The 16,933-nt window shown below is 51.2% G+C and overlaps 1 protein-coding gene across 1 annotated transcript; it reads left to right on the top strand.

Annotated features, from left to right (window-relative positions):
- The first annotated feature begins 4,686 nt into the window (after positions 1-4,686).
- On the top strand, positions 4,687-6,940 carry LOC142025858 (olfactory receptor 14A16-like). Its single transcript, XM_075018545.1, has 2 exons — positions 4,687-4,732; positions 5,979-6,940. The coding sequence occupies exons 1-2, from the start codon at positions 4,687-4,689 to the stop codon at positions 6,938-6,940; spliced, it is 1,008 nt and encodes a 335-aa protein (XP_074874646.1).
- Positions 6,941-16,933: the final 9,993 nt, after the last annotated feature.

The following is a 16,933-nucleotide window of genomic DNA, read 5'->3' on the forward strand; positions in this document are numbered from 1 at the left end:
GGACAACTGTATGAGGTTCAACAAGGCCAAGTGCCGGGTGCTGCACTTGGGTCACAAAAACCCTTGCGGCGCTACAGGCTTGGGGAAGAGTGGCTGGAAAGCTGCCCGGCAGAGAAAGACCTGGGGGTGCTGGTTGACAGCGGGCTGAATATGAGGCAGCAGTGTGCCCAGGTGGCCAAGAAGGTCAACGGCATCCTGGCCTGCATCAGAAAGAGTGTGGCCAGCAGGAGCAGGGAAGTGATTGATCCCCTGTACTGGACACTGGTGAGGCTGCACCTTGAGTCCTGTGTTTCATTTTGGGCCCCTCACTACAGGAAAGACATGGAGGTGCTGGAGCATGTCCAGAGAAGGGCAACCAAGTTGGTGAGTGGCCTGGAGCAGCAGTCTTATGAGGAGCGGCTGAGGGAGCTGGGGTTATTTAGCCTGGAGAAAAGGCGGCTGAGGGGAGATCTTATTGCTCTCTACAACTGAAAGGAGGTTGTAGTGGGGTGGGTACTGGTCTCTTCTATCAAGTAACTAGTGATAGGAGGAGAGGAAATGGCCTCAAGTTGTGCCAGGGGAGGTTTAGATTGGGTATTCGAAAAAACTTCTTTACAGAAAGGGTTGTCAGGCCTTGGAACAGGCTGCCCAGGGAAGTGGTGGAGTCACCATCCCTGGAGGTGTTCAAAAAATGCATAGACGTGGCACTTCAGGACATGGTGTAGTGGCCATGGTGGCGTTGGGTTGATGGTAGGACTGGATGATCTTGAAGGTGTTTTCCAGCCTAAATGATTCTGTGATTCTATGAGATGTCCCAGTCCTAAACTTGCTTGCGTCCTCAATTTGGATGCATTTCCAGCACTGCACTGCCATTACTCCGGCTGCTGCTGCTGCCCTAAAATCACAACTTGAACTATTCCACAGTAGCATGACTGCCACTTGCTCCATTGGGTCCTCTTCTGGCCTGTAACACACTCTCTGCTACGCACACCCCACTCTCCTGCTGCACTCGCCAGTGTCTCCCAAAACCTTCTCACTTTCCCGGCAGTAATAAGACCTCACTCCAGGAGGTTCATGCATTCTCCAGGCTCCTTGGCTTTGCCTGAATTCCAGGCAAGTGTGGGTAGTGAAGGAGAGGAGGACAGGAAGGTCGGCTCACGGGCCATGAGGAGCAGTGTTCAGCCACCCCCAGCAATGGGCACTCCCCATCTGCCAGGCTGAGGCATGTTCCCCTGATGGAACATTCTCATGTAACCCCTGGTTTGTGCAGGGTCCTGCAGCCACACTCCCAGGGCACACCTACTCCTCCTCCACCTACAGACATCAACTGCTTTCCATTGCTGGGCTCAGGTGTGGTTGTAAGGATTTGCTAAAGCCCTGAACCACCTCCTTGATTGTTGATGACTTCACCCTCTCTCACATCACTACACACCTCCAATCACTGCCTAATCACTAACTGACAAGTTAAGAAGCTCTCAAGGCTTTCCTCAGCTAATGACCATGTTTCTCCATACACCATGCATGGATCTGAGAATGACCAGTTGGGGAAACACATCAAAATGTGTGAGGGGAGGACCTCCCTGGGGCACCTCTGTGCTCTTAGAGGTCTGAGTGCTTTTGCAAGGCTCCAGGAGTTCATTTGGTGCCACGAATTTGGTGTTCCTTTCTTGAAACACAAAGCCTTGTGCTGATCCAGACTCCCTCAGGGTGGCCTATTGTACCACAGCACTTCTTCATGTCCGTAAACTTAAGTTCTGTAATTTCATTAACTTCATTCCTGTCATTCAGTCTTACTTGACAAGGTAGCTCTTAATTTCACGGTGTGTAACCTCTGGCATGAAGTTTGCAGACCAGTGATTTTTCTCTCATTGCTAACTGTTATCATTTAATGGCAACAGATCTCTCCTGAGGGGAATGCTTCTTTGCATGGGTACTTGGAGAGATCACTCCTGTGCTTGGAGGAGGCTGTCCTGTCAGGCCTGTCAGATTTGCTCATGCTCCTTCACCCTTCAGAGCTGCTTCCCATGGCACCACCTGGATCAGTCTCCCAAGTAAGTCAAAGACTTCTCCTCTGGAGTCCAGAGTCTGTTCTCTGCTGCTGGCCTTCCTCACTGCCCTTTGGTGTCTGAGACCCCACTGTTTCCTGGTCATGACAGCCAAGGCTGATGCTGGTGATCACATCCTGACCAGCTTTTCCTTGTGGGCCACGGTCAGGTCCAGGTGACCATCACCCTCGTTGGCCCACCTAGCAGCTCTGTGAAGAAGTTGTCCCAAGGTCCTTCAGGCTGTTGGCAGCCTGTTGCTTTGCCTGGCCAGTGAATGCCAGGGCACTTCCAGTCCCCCATAGGCACCTGATCATTAACCTGGAGACTTCCTCGGCTGCTGACAAAAGACCTTTTCTCTTTCCTCTCCCATGATCAAGTAGTTTGTAGCTGCCAGCACAATGTCACTCTTACTGCCTCCTCCGATCCTCAGTGACCAAAGCTAACCCAACCTGTTGCCCATCACATAAAGGACCTCCATAAATCCAAGATTCCCCTTCATACAGGCGGCATCCACCATCCTCAGCATTCTTGCCTCCATGCTACACGACCTGGGGTTCCAGCCATCTAAAGGGACATAAGATTATCTGTACAATTATCTGTATAACTCTCTCCTTAGAGCCCTAGACCTAAGGAAGAGCATTTTAAATGATACCTCACAGAGTCTGAGCGCCTTCCTTACTGGGATCAGAACAGACCAGGACTTCCTGATGAAAAACACTCTCTCAGCACCCTTGATTGCAGCCCCTCTGCTCCCATGGACTGGTAAGGGTGTAGTTTTCTAGGTAAGCCCTGGCGTGATCCTCATCCACCGCTGGTTGTTCCCCTTTCCCTTCCAGAGTCCTGCCTCAAAGCACAAAAGCCTGGGAGACCTTGCTGGTGGTAACTGAGGCAAAGAGGACATAGGCAATCTCAGATCTCTCTACAGCTATTATCAGTTAATTTAATAGTGGTCCCGTAGTATCTCTCTTTCTTCTTGAACTGTTCCTGACATAGCATCAGCTCATCTTGGTGCCCTTGAATTGCCTTTTGCGTTTCAGCTGAGTTTTGGTATGAAGTATGGTTGTGCTTGGAAGATGCCGTCTTTGAAGGCAAGATGTACCCAGGAACACTGTTCAAATGCGTGGGCTGTTCCTTGGGTAGATCATCAAGGGAGTGAGAAAGGACCCCGGTGTGATGTGCTTTGTGATCACCCAATGCCTGCAGCTAATGGGTAGAAGAAGGGACAGAATTTGCCTCTCTGATGGCATCTGATGACTGGTGCCTCTGACTGATGGCAACCGTCAATGGCACAAAGGCACCGAATCATACTCTCCATAATGCCATCTGGGGTGTCTGTCGCACACCCTTCCTGAAGGAGAATTGCTTTTCCTATAGGCCCTGTGATTACCAGGCCAGCCCTGGCATCTCCTGTAGCTTTGTGGGCCTAGATCTGAACACTGAATTGAGTAGCTGCTCTGAATTCTGTAGCCCAAGGTGGGGCTGAACATGACACAACTGCCAATATTGTCAGACAAGACCTAGTAAATCCAACAGATGGAGAAGAGGAGGAGAAAGACTGAGCTCTCCCTATGGCACATGACTCCATTCCAGCGGAGGAATACCTCTATAGGTGACCCTGAACATCATGAGGAGGGACAGGTTCCTTTGCCCTTAATTTGGGCATCAGCTGTCATTTCAGTTGGCCAAAGGAAATTCCCAGGAGCTGCCAGGAAGAAGAGGTGCTCAGATGTTGTCCTGTCTCTTTATCAGGCTGCACATATCCTTGATCTATCTCTATTACCTGCACACCTCTTTGACCACTTCTGGCACCTCCAATGTCACCAGACATTTGCATCTGAACACCGCACTGCTGGCCTCCATCACCATTAGTTAGCGTGGGAGCTGAGACAAGGAGCTGAGACAAGGAGCTGACATGTAGGTGCCTCTTTAATGCAGACCTGCACTGAGGCAAGAGGAATCCCATCTTAAGTGGGTTTGTGGTGGGCATGGGAGGGTGCTGAGTCCCCTTCCAGCCCCAGGACTACAATCCCAGCATGAGATTCCTCCATGGACTCTGCTGACTCCCTTCCCTCAGCAGGGCTAAAGGAGATCCCTGCCTGTCAGTGTCTGCGTGTCCTGCCCAATGATGGCACAAGAAAGAGGCTGCCCAGGGAAGTGGTTGAATGACCCTACGTGGAGGTATTTCAAAGACACGTTGTTTAGGGACATGGTTTACTGATGGAATTGCTGGTGATAAGTTCACCATTGGACTTGGTGATCTTAAGGGTCTTTTCCAACCTCAGTGATTCTATCATTCTCGGAAAAGTTGATTCTTGGACCTAAGTCTGTCTCTCAGCAGAGCAATGACCCTGCTGGAAAGCAGTGTCTCTCCCCAGGTGCGGGAGGGAACATCAGTGATTGCTTCAGCCTGTTTCCCAGCAGGTTCCCCTGGAGGCCCAGGGACACCTGGAGGGAGCCCAGAGGGGGCAGAGAAAGTGCTGCCTTGGGCTGGTCCTCTGCTGCTGAGCTGGGCTGGGCTCCTGGGACAGAGGGAGCTCCTGGCAAGCAGGCAGCGCTGCAGAGAGACAGCTCTGCCCAGGAGCAGGGCTGGGGGCACTGCCTGCAGGCATCGAGAGGAGACCTGCAAGGCAGAGAGAGCTTAAAGGCAGCGTGGAGTGGGAGGATGCTGAGAGCTCACTGCGGGAGAAATCTTCACAGCCCTCTGCATGGTGAGTCTGTGGGTGCAGGGCAACAGAGCTTCAGTTCCTGCAGGGATCTCCGAACACTGGCACAGCTGACAGTGTGTGGGATCTGGCAGGACTGTCTTTGATTCTCTGTTGTAGAGGAGAAGGGTGTGCTCCAGAGCAGGGCTTCCCTGCTGCCCTGTCAGAGGGACAGGGCATGAGGGCTGCCTTCTCCTGGCACCAGCTGCAGGGCTGTGAAGCCGGGTGTGCATGCAGGGGTGCCCAGGGCTGTCCTTCAGAGCAGGGTCCTGGTGTTTCAGGGGCTGAGTGGTGGAGCAGGGACTTTGCTGCCTGCCAGGGTCAGCACTCAGCCTGCGCAGGGAGCTCCCCATGACAGTGTGGGGAGAAGGTGTGGGTGAAAGAAATGACCCCTGGAAGGGCAGAGCAGGGTGCTTCTGCTGTTGACAGCATGCTGCGTGGGTCAGGTTTGCTCAGATCTCAAGCATAGCCCTGGGCATTTCCAAGGGGACTTTCAAGAAGAACATCAAGGCAGCGTTCTCCTGAAAGGTAAGGAGCCTTTGCTTTCAATTTTTATCATCCTGGTGGGCGGGTGGGCAGTGTACATTGAAATATATTTCTCCCCTCTGGCGAAGGCACTGAGAGCCCATGGACCTTAGGACTTGTCTGAGGTGCTCCTTAGCCCCTGCACACACAGAGATGTCCCTGGGCGGTGCTTGGCTGCTGGGGGGCGTCTGCAGGGCAGAGCTGAGCAGACCCCAGGCTCCAAGCAGAGCACACAGAGCACACAGCACACAGCTGAGCACGCCCCAGGCTCTCAGTGAGACAAATGACAAAACTCTCCTTTCAGGACACCCCATCCTTAGGACATTTGCTTCTTTCCCTGCCAGAAGTACTCCTTTAAGTGTGTTGGGGAAACCAGAAGAAAATACTCAAAACAAAATCCCCTCAGCTCTTCCCCATTTTTGGTTGAATTGGGAGTGACAATGCTGAAAGCTGTTTGACATGACAAGTGGATTTAATAGAAGATCACCCCGTTTTCCTATTTACGTCCTGCTGTAGGGCAAGACTGACTCCCCTGTAGCCCACAGCAAAGCCCGCTGCTCCCAGTGGCACCCTCAGCCAGCACCAAGCATATATCTCAAGAAAGGGACCTGCCAAAGGTCTTTCTAAAATAGGAGAGGCAGATTCAGTGGGGTTTCTATGAGAAATGCATTAGGTTTAGCTCAGAGAAGTCTCTTCTAACTTGTCACCATCTTTCCCTCTTGAACAGTGCCTCATGCCCAGAAGAAGCTAATGTCCAACAGCAGCTCCACCACTGAGTTCCTCCTCTTCGCATTTGCAGACACACGGCAGCTGCAGCTCGTGCACTTCTGGCTCTTCCTGGGCATCTACCTGGCTGCCCTCCTGGACAACGGCCTCATCATCACCACTGTAGCCTGCGACCACCGCCTCCACACCCCCATGTACTTCTTCCTCCTCAACCTCTCCCTCCTCGACCTGGGCTCCATCTCCACCACTGTCCCCAAATCCATGGCCAATTCCCTGTGGGACAGCAGGGCCATCTCCTACTGGGGATGTGCTGCACAGGTCTTTTTCTTTCTCTTCTTGATCACAGCGGAATATTCTCTCCTCACCATCATGGCCTACGACCGCTACATTGCCGTCTGCCAACCCCTGCACTACGGGACCCTCCTGGGCAGCAGAGATTGTGTCCACATGGCAGCAGCTGCCTGGGGCAGTGGGTTTCTCAATGCTGTCCTGCACACGGCCAATACATTTTCGCTACCACTCTGCCAAGGTAATGCTGTGGGCCAGTTCTTCTGTGAAATCCCCCAGATCCTCAAGCTCTCCTGCTCACGCTCCTACCTCAGGGAAGTTGGCCTTCTTGTGCTAGGTGCCTGTTTAGCATTTGGTTGTTTTGTTTTCATTCTTTTCTCCTATGTGCAGATCTTCAGGGCCGTGCTGAGGATCCCCTCTGAGCAGGGACGCCACAAAGCCTTTTCCACGTGCCTCCCTCACCTGGCCGTGGTCTCCCTGTTTATCAGCACTGCAGTGTTTGCCTACTTGAAGCCCCCCTCCATCTCCTCCCCATCCCTCAATCTGGTGATGGCAGTTGTGTACTCAGTGGTGCCTCCGGCAGTGAACCCCCTCCTCTACAGCATGAGGAACCAGGAGATCAAGGATGCCCTGTGGAAAACGATGAGCGGGTGCTTTTCAGAAGCAATTAACTGATTGTTTTCGTTTGCAGAGCACTCCTAATGTAACTCATTACAGGCTGTCGTGGTTTAACCCCAGCCAGCAACTAAGCACCATGCAGCCGCTCACTCAGTCCCCCCACACCCAGTGGGATGGGTGAGAAAATCGGGAAAAGAAGAGAAACTCGTGGGTTGAGATAAGAATGGTTTAATCAAACAGAAAAGAAGAAACTAATAGTGATAATGATAACACTGATAGAATGACAACAGTAATAATAAAAGGATTGGAATGTACAAGTGTTGCACAGTGCAATTGCTCACCATCTGCCAATTGACGCCCAGCCCGTGCCTAAGCAGCAATCCCCCCACCCCCACTCCTCCCAGTTTATATACTAGATGTGATGTCGCATGGTATCGAATACCCCGTTGGCCACTTTGGGTCAGCTGCCCTGGTTGTGTCCCCTCCCAACTTCTTGTGCCCCTCCAGCTTTCTCACTGGCTGGTAATCAGAAGCTGAAAATTCCTTGACTTTAGACTAAACATTACTTAGCAACAACTGAAAACGTCAGTGTTACTGTCATTCTTCTCATACCTAACTCAAAACATAGCACTATACCAGCAACTAGGAACACTATAACTCTAGCCCAGCTGAAACCAGGACACTATCCACCCCTTATTCTGTACTATTGACCTCATGCTTACTTCCCATACCTTCAGTTACATCCTGGTCAATAATCATCACATTTTCCGTCCTTTTGAGATATATAGACAATTATATATATATGTATATATATGTATACAGACACAGAGATATCATTCCTTTAGATTATGGGACATGTTCATAAAAAGTTCATTTAGTTCCCGACTCTGGGCTCCATCTGTCATAGCAGTCTTTCTGGGCAGGAGGGATGGTGTGAGGATTCAATGGCCTGGCATATCAGACCCACAGAAGTATAAGGCTTTGGTAGACACTGGTGCGCAGAGTACGCTGGTGCCATCAGGGTACAGGGGCACAGAACCCATCTGGACCTCTGGAGTGACAGGGGGATGCCAAGAATTGTCTATATCAGAGGCTGAGGTGAGCCTAACAGGGGGATGCTGGAGGGAGAGCTTACTCCAAAAAAGACAAAAAACCCTCAAGGGTAGCTTCCTTGGAGAAGTCTGGGACTGCTACCTGGGACCTTAGGTACGTAAAGCAGAGCTCAAGAGACTCTGGGAGATGCCTGGAGGAGTCTTGGGTCAATCCCAGAGGAGAGAGCTTCCTGCAAATGAGAAAAATCATCTTGGGTGGGTTCCTTGGAGAAGTCTGGGGCTGCTAACTGGGATCTCAGGTGGATCCCAGCAGAAAGGGCATCCTACAAAGGAGAAAACTCATCTTGGGTAGCTGCCTTGGAGAAGTCTGTGGCTGCTACCTGGGATCTCAGGTCCCTAAAAGGGAGGTCAAAAGCCTCTGGGAGCTGCTGGGAGGAGTCACAGGTGGATCCCAGAGGCGAGAGCTTCCACCAAAGAAGAAAAAACCTCAAGGGTAGCTTCCTTGTGGGAGTCTGGGGCTGACACCTGAGATCTTAGGTACGTAAAGGAGAGGTCAAAAGACTCTGGGATATGCCTGGGAGGAGTTTTGGGTGGATCCCAAAGGAAAGCGCTTCCTCCAAAGGAGTAAAATCATATTGTGTAGCTGCCTTGAAGAAATCTGAGGCTGGGCATCCCCTGGAAGGCGTGAGCAGCCTGTGGGACCAGGAGGAAGGTCTTGCTCACGTGCTCAGGGAATAGCCGATCGCCAGATCTGGGGTCAGGAAGGAATTTTCCCCCGGCGCAGATTGGCACTGGGCCCCGGGGATTTTTTGCCTTCCTCTGCAGCACTGAGCAGGACCACTTGTCAGGGCTCCTCTGGGCCCTTTCGCCCAGGTCCTTGCCTGCTGCTCTTGCACCTCCAAGGCACCACTCGTGCCCTGGCTCTCTCGGGATCTCTTGCCCAGGGCCAGTCTGGAGCGGGAGCTGGCTCTGCTCTTCCCTTAGCTCCATTTCCCCAGGGCTTCTGGCTTGGGCAAAACAGCCTGTGCTCGGAAGGGGCTCCAGGCTTGCTGCCCCATCAGGAGCTGCCACTTTTCGCCTCTCCCTGCACGCAAATCAAGCACAGGGCCGGCACGAGAGCGCCTTTCATGCATCATTGGCCAAGAAGCACAGCAGTGGAGCAAGTTTCCAAATGCAAAAATACATTTTTCACCTCTACCTGTCATACTTTGGAAAATACCCCACGGTACCACACACCTCCTCCTCCTGCTCCTCCTCCTTCTTCTTCTTCTTTTGTGTGTGGTTGGTCCTGATCCTCATTCTTCATGTTCTCACTCTTCAGGATACAGGGACTGCTTGGCGTATTCCTGCTGCTACTTTCTGTAGCTCTGTGACTTGCCTTTGCCAGGCTGCAAAGGATGTTTTCTCAAGCTCAACTAAAGAATGCATCAGCCCACTCCTGGCTACATGGGCACACGGTGTTAATGCTTGTGAGCATCGGCTCTGAAACAGACTCAGAAAAATAAAAATAATAGCCTGTTTCCACTGGTAACTTTTCTGTTCTGTGTCCTTCAAAGTGTTTTTGGAGCTGAAAACCCCCTGGCGTTTCAGACAAATAACAGTCTCATCGGTATTTGACTCATGGTGTGCACAGGGAACAGAGTAGAACAGAACAGAACAGAAGAGACTAGACTAGACTAGACTAGAATAGTTCAGCTACAACCATCATCTAGTCCAACTACCCGACCATTTCAGGGCTGACCAAAAGTTCAAGCGTGGTATTAAGGGCATTGTCCAAATGCCTCTTCAACACTGACAGGCATGGGGCATCCACCACCTCTCCAGGAAGTCTGTTTCAGGGTGTGACCACCCTCTTGGGAAAGAAATGTCTCCTCACGTCAAGTCCGAACCTCCCCTGACAGTGTGGTAGAAAATGTCCATGGTGCATTGGTAAGGAACGGTGAGGAAACCGTAGATGCTGTCTACATCTCTGCAAAGTTCCTGCAGAGGGAACCAAACCCCTGTCTTTCACCTCTGGCATCACCACAACCAAGGGAATGTCTGTGGCATAAATGCCCTTATTTACATAGTCTGAAGGTACAGATTGATTTTGGCACCAACGCACAAAATGGCAAGGAGAGTACCTCTCTCAGTCTTTCAGTACCCAAAATACCAAATCCTAAAGGAAAAGGAGACTTGCCAGGGTTGGAGGTAAGATCTGAATAGCTTCCAACAAACTGAGGTAGGCAAATAATTCTCAGAAATGTTCAAGTCACAAATGAGCTCTGAAACTTCTACCCTGTAGCTGAAGCGCGTTTTGTATCCCGTATAAACACGGACAAGGGGTGTGTTTAATACAGAGGCTGCACATCTTGGTTTCAGTGGGACAAGGGGGTGTGACGGTGACAGAAGCAACAGGCTATTTTGACAGTTTGGAAGAGCCCTGTGGCTTGTCACACAGCTGTGACAATTTTGGATTCAATGAGATGTGGTGGGACAGCTTGCCTGCATGAGGTTCTGCAGAGGAGGAAAACAGCCTCTGCTGGAGAGACTGGCAGGGAGGATGGGTATGGGGGATACCCCCTGTGTTGAGGGGATGCCCCCTGTGTTCTCTTCCTGTGGAGGAAGACAACCAGCAGTGGATGGGGATCAACTCCAGGGTTCCTTGAGCAAACTCAAGCACCCCTACAGAGGCGGAGATGGGTCATTTGACCAGATCCCTGAACACAAGTATTGGTAGGCCATGAGCCCTGAGATTCCACCTGTTGGTCCAGAGGAGTATGATGCCCCTTGAGGTGTCCTGGGATATCTCCTGACCCCTGTGGTGTTGTAGGCTGTGAGGAGAATCAGAACACTGTAGGTAATTAGGGCCTGGCGGTCGGAAGATCTCGCGTTGTACGGAAAGTTAGAGCCCCTCTCCTAATGACCAATAGTGTTTAATTTACGATGTAAGCAGACGGAAGTGGCGTCGTAAACCAAAGGTATATAACACCGTGTCGACCACTAATAAACGCCATTTGCTGTCCACCACATTGGTGTCCGCAAGCTGATGGACGGGGGTCGCCGTTCCTGAACCAGGTCGCCACGCCTGCATGCCAGGCGACAAGTGGTGCCGAAACCCGGGACGATCGCCTGGACGGGTGAACGGTCAGACAGGCTGCTGGACCAGCTCGACGGGAAGAGGTCGAGGGGGGACGCTCCCGGACCAGGACCAACAAGGAGGATGGAAGCCCTTGTGAAGGTCGTATCCCAATTACATAAACAGTGGGGGATTGAGTGTAGGCCCAAAGATTTTACCCTTGCTATTGCGAGGCTTTTGGAAATTGGAGCCATTGATCAGCCGGTAGATATACTCCATCCTGAGGTGTGGGATAAGTGCACTAAAGCGTTAGCCGAGGAGACGAAGTCCTCGGGCAGTGGAAAAAACCTTAAAGCGTGGGGAAAAGTTGAACAGGCTTTACAAAAAGCCATACAAGAGCAGGAAACCTGGAGGGCTGCAAGAGACTGCCTGCTGGTCACCCCGAAATTGGGAGTCGGGGCAGCCACACAGACTCAGTGCCCCCCAGGCGACGGCAATTCTGCCGAGTTGGAACACCCGCGGGAGGGCGGCGCGTCCCAAAAACCCCCAAGCCCCGTTCCGCTCGCGGAGGCAAAAGATCAAGCGAAATCTTTCTGGGGAGGGTTAGCTGAGGAAGCTAGGACCGCCGCGGAGAGATCACAGTCAGAAAATATCCGGGCTAAACCACCGCCCTATGCGCTCCAAGATGGCGCCGAGCCCCTAGGGGAAAGGCGGGGCGAGAATGCCCCCGGCGAGAACAAAGACAAAGCGCCAGAACTAACAAGCGCACACAAAAGAGAAGGGGAGGGGAAGGAGAAGGAGAGAGGCGATGGGAGTGACCGACACAGAGGGGGGAGTGCGGGTGAGGGGCGGAGAGCCAATCGTAGCGGCCATTTGAAAAAACGGCCGACCACCCCCCCGAACAGAAGGCGGGGTGAGCCTAGAGGGAGGGAACGGCCCACCCACAGGGGGCGGGGCCGGAGCCCAACAAAAAGGTACCAGAGCCCGGAAACGACTAGTCAGTCGAGTTCCGACTCCGGGTCAGACACTTCCTGGGACGAGCGGCTCACAACCGATCTAACTTCAGAGGAGGAGGAGGAGGTAAACAAGATTAAAAGTCAACGTACCCCTTTTCGCTATAAAGAAAAAACGCGAAAAGGAGAAATTCCCCTTACGGATTGGAAAAAGATACAAATTGCATGTGCCGATTGGGCCGCACCGGCCACGCTAGCGTTCCCAGTCCGAGTAGCGGACGGGGGACAAAGGATTTATTCACCAATAAACCCTAAGGATGTGCAAGCGATTGTTAAAGCGATCGCGGAGAAAGGGCTTAATTCTGCCATGGTCTCCACCCTCATAGATGGAATTTTCGGGGGAGATGACATGCTCCCATTCGATATAAAGCAAACTTGTAGACTGATTTTTGATGGGGCGGGGATGATTGTTTTTAAACAAGAATGGGAAGAGAACTGTGCAAGGCAGCTAGCCCAAGCAGCAGGAGCAGACCACCCGCTCCATGGCTCTAACCTACAGCGACTAATGGGCACAGATCCAACAATGATCACCCCCCAGGCACAAGCCCAAGGCTTGCGAGCCCACGAAGTTATGACAACCACTCGTGCAGCTAGAGAAGCTATTCGTACAGTCTCTAGAATCATTGCTAAGCCATCACCATGGTCCACAATAAAGCAAAGTGAAAGTGAGAGTTTTACACAATTTGTAGACCGCCTCCAAGCGGCAGTCGATTCCTCGTCCCTGCCTTCAGAGGCAAAAGGCCCAGTTGTCGCAGACTGTTTACGCCAACAATGTAATTCAAAAACCAAAGAAGTCCTGCGGTCGCTACCGGCGGGGTCAAGTATTGCAGACATGATCAAGCATGTTGTGAGTGAAGAACATCTAACCCCGATTCAGGCGGCTGTTCGTACCGCAATAGCCGATGTGATGGCATGTTTTAAATGCGGTCAGGAAGGCCACGTTGTTATGAACTGCCCTCAACTGGGGAACTCGCTAACTGCGTACCCCCCACGCCAGATTCAGCCTAGAGGGCCGTGTTGGGTTTGTGGAAAGAAAGGACATTTTGCTAAGGACTGTAGGTTTAAAAATCAGGGAAACGGAAGAGGGAGGGGGCACCCGGGCCGCACACAGCCCTCTCCCACTTGGGATGTGAGGCGGCCCAATTATGCAAATCCGAGTTGGGGCGAGGTGCTTCCGAACCCGCTGCCCCCTCGAAGAGCTACCGATTTTGTGGCCCAACCTGTCAACCAACCGAATTTGCCCCCATCTCAGGGACAGCAAAGACCATCCCCTGGGAGCGAGACCCCTGGGTGGCCTTGGCGGTAGCGTGTGATAGCCCGCCAGTGGTGTGGGGAATTTGTTCCCTCTATAATGCCCCAAATGACACCACCATTAGTGTCCCCTTTTTGATCGATACCGGAGCAGACGTCACAGTTATCCCCGAAACAAATTGGCCCCCACGTTGGAAGCTAGAGGACGCCCCCATGGTAGGCGGAGTCGGGGGACTAACCCGAGCTCGGAAGAGCGCCCACTTAGTAGCAATCATACTTCACACCGAAAAGGGACCAGAGGAAACTATCACTCTTTTTCCATATGTCATGTCAGGGGTCCCACCCCTGTTGGGAAGGGACGCTCTATCCCTATTAAAAGTCAGGATGACAAATTTACCCTAAGGGCCACTGCCGTACACCCGCTTCCACCAATCAAACTGACATGGAAATCATCCGATCCAGTGTGGGTTGAGCAGTGGCCCCTGTCAAAGCCTCGAATGGATGCCCTCCTTGAGCTACTTGACCGCGAACTACAGAGAGGTCATATAGAGCCTTCTACTAGCCCGTGGAACACCCCAGTTTTTGTAATACCCAAACGGACTGGCGAAGGGTTTCGTCTCCTCCACGACCTGCGTGAAGTAAACAAAATAATCCAACCAATGGGTCCCGTCCAAACACTATTGCCCATGAACTCTATGATACCAGAAGGGCAACCTTGTGCCGTCCTTGATATCAAAGACTGTTTTTTCTCAATACCCCTGCATGAAGACGACAAAGAGCGGTTTGCTTTTTCCGTAGTGTTTCCAAACAGCCAGCGTCCTAACCTACGTTTTCAGTGGAAAGTATTGCCCCAAGGAATGATCAACTCGCCCACCATCTGCCAGATCACAGTAGATCGAGCATTGGCACCGGTCCGGTGTAGTGACCCGACTGCAACTATCATCCAATACATGGACGACATTTTGATTTCTGCACCGTCAGGAAATCAAGTGGACCAGCTGGTGTCAACAATTTCAGAAACTCTAAAAACGAACGGGTTTGAAATCGCGAACGCAAAAATTAAAAGAGGTCCATGTGTAAGTTTCCTGGGAGTGGAGATCACGGATCTCTACATAACCCCCCCCCAAGTAAAAATCCACAGAAACATTAAGACACTCCATGATATGCAACAGTTAGTAGGGTCTTTGCAATGGCTACGCAATATCGTCCTAATCCCTCCTGAAATTATGACCCCTCTGTATGATCTTTTGAAAGGAAAAAACCCATGGGAACAGAAAACCCTGACAACAGAAGCAATAAACTCTCTCGATTTTATAGAACAACAAATGTCGTCAAGTACGCTAGCCAGGTGGAACCCAAATATACCACTTGATCTGTACGTGCATTTCACCGAAAAGGGAGGGGTAGGAGCACTAGCCCAAGGTCCCCCAGAAAAAGCCCAGCCAATACAATGGATAGTCTTAGGAAAAACATCTCGTGCCTTTTCTCCAGGAATCGAGTGTCTCAGTAACCTCATTATGAAAGGCCGGAAACTCGCCCTAAGACATCTAGGCACCGAACCCACCAGAATATACTTACCCTTCCGCAAACAGCTCCCAATGCAGTCAGTGGCAATATCAGAGTACTTAGCCATAGCTCTCACCGGGTTTGGCGGAGAAGTCCGGTACGCAACGAAGCCCCCTTGGACTCAAATGCTAACAATCGTCAGCATCGACCTTCCAGAAAAGGTCATGGACCGACCTCAACCAGGACCAACAGTCTTCACAGACGCATCTTCAGCGACCTCAACCGCGGCAGTAGTATGGCAATCAGAAGAACAATGGTACTGCATTAAAATGACAGATCACGCTCTTTCAGTTCAGCAGTTGGAAGCGACAGCCATAGTACTAGCGTGCGGACTGTTCCCAACAGAACATCTCAACATAGTAACTGATTCAATGTTTGTGGCCAAACTTTGCTTGGCCATGTCAAGGCCCGGCATGGCAACATCTACAACGGCCTTGATACTGGAGGAAGCGTTATCCTCACGAGAGGGCACTATATCAGTTATCCATGTCAACAGCCACAGCCCAATCAGAGGGTTTTTCCAAACTGGTAATGACAAAGCAGATGCCGCTGCTAAAGGACTGTGGACACTAAGAGACGCTCGTCAATTACACGAGTCTCTCCACATCGGAGCTAAAGCATTAGCAAAGAAATGCGGAATCTCAGTCCCTGATGCGAAACACATAGTAGCCACATGTCCCCATTGTCAAAAAGCACCATTGTGGTCCAGTGGAGTCAACCCCAGAGGTCTTAAGGCCTCCGAGGTGTGGCAAACAGACTTTACACTCTGCCACTTGCTAAAACCTCGAGCGTGGTTAGCGGTAACCGTAGATACATATAGCGGAGTGATCGCGGCCACTCAACACCTTAAAACTGACTCCAAAGCAACCATTCAACATTGGCTAACAACCATGGCGTGGCTAGGTATCCCCAATCAGATCAAAACAGATAATGGTCCAAATTTTGTTTCCAAGTCAGTCCAGGCATTTGCTTCAAAATGGGGTATTACCTTAATACACGGCATCCCGTATAATAGTACAGGACAAGCTATAGTAGAACGAGCAAATCACACCCTGAAATCCAAATTGGAAGTACTAGCAAAAACAGAAGGTTTTGCCAGCGCCATCCCCCAAAAGGACCAACCACGCCTTTTAGCGACTGCTCTGTTAGCACTGAATCAGTTCCCCCGGGGGGAGGAAGTAAATAGTCCCACCCAAAAACATTGGGCCACTCGAGCATTAGAAGAAGGCCCGCTAGTTATAATCAGGAATGAGTTAGGAGAATGGGAACAAGGATGGAGGCTAGTCCTTACAGGGCGGGGGTACGGCGCGGTCAAAAAAGATGGAAAAGTTAGGTGGTGTCCGCTTAAGTCCATTAAACCAGACCTCCAGAATAAAACTAATGAAAACTCTGAGTTTTTGTCCACAGGACCGGATCATCGGACGCCCCCGTAATCCATACTTCCCGATGGCAACAGAAAGTGACGAGCCGGCAAGCGTCCCGTCCGAACCAGAAGATTCCGCACCGGCGGAGCCCGGACAATATCTAAGCAACCTCGGCAAGGGAAAGTTCCGATGCTTTTGTGTAATCCTGATTTTAAAGCTTATCATTGCAGGAAAGGCAGAACCAGATTACAATCCCCATCGGCCATTCAGGTGGGTCCTACAAGACCTCACCAGCGATCGAGTGATAGCGGTAAACGTGACAGCAGGCCCCCCAACTTTCGTGGTAACAAATTTCGATTTGTTCCCTAAACGTGGAAGTCCTAAATCAATATGGGGAACGTATTGGTGTCCTAGTTCAAACCCAGGGAAGAGTTACTGTAACTATCCAGGTCGTTGGTTTTGTGGGTACTGGGGATGTGAAACTATCGTGACGAGCAATAGATGGAAACCAGAAATAGAGGATAAAAATTTACAAGTAGAATGGGGACCAAACGGGTGCAATCGTCCAAAATTCAGACCCAATGGATGGTTAGCCAACAAAGGTACCTGTTCCCATCTGGTTTTGAAGATCCAGAACCCGGCTAATATGGGATGGGTCGTGGGAAGGAGGTGGTCAGTATTCATTCACAGCGCTTTCAAAGATCCAGGAACAGTGGTACAGATCCTTAAAATAATCTCACAAACAC

The sequence above is a fragment of the Buteo buteo genome, chromosome 30, assembly GCF_964188355.1.
Source record: "Buteo buteo chromosome 30, bButBut1.hap1.1, whole genome shotgun sequence".
Classification (NCBI taxonomy): domain Eukaryota; kingdom Metazoa; phylum Chordata; class Aves; order Accipitriformes; family Accipitridae; genus Buteo; species Buteo buteo.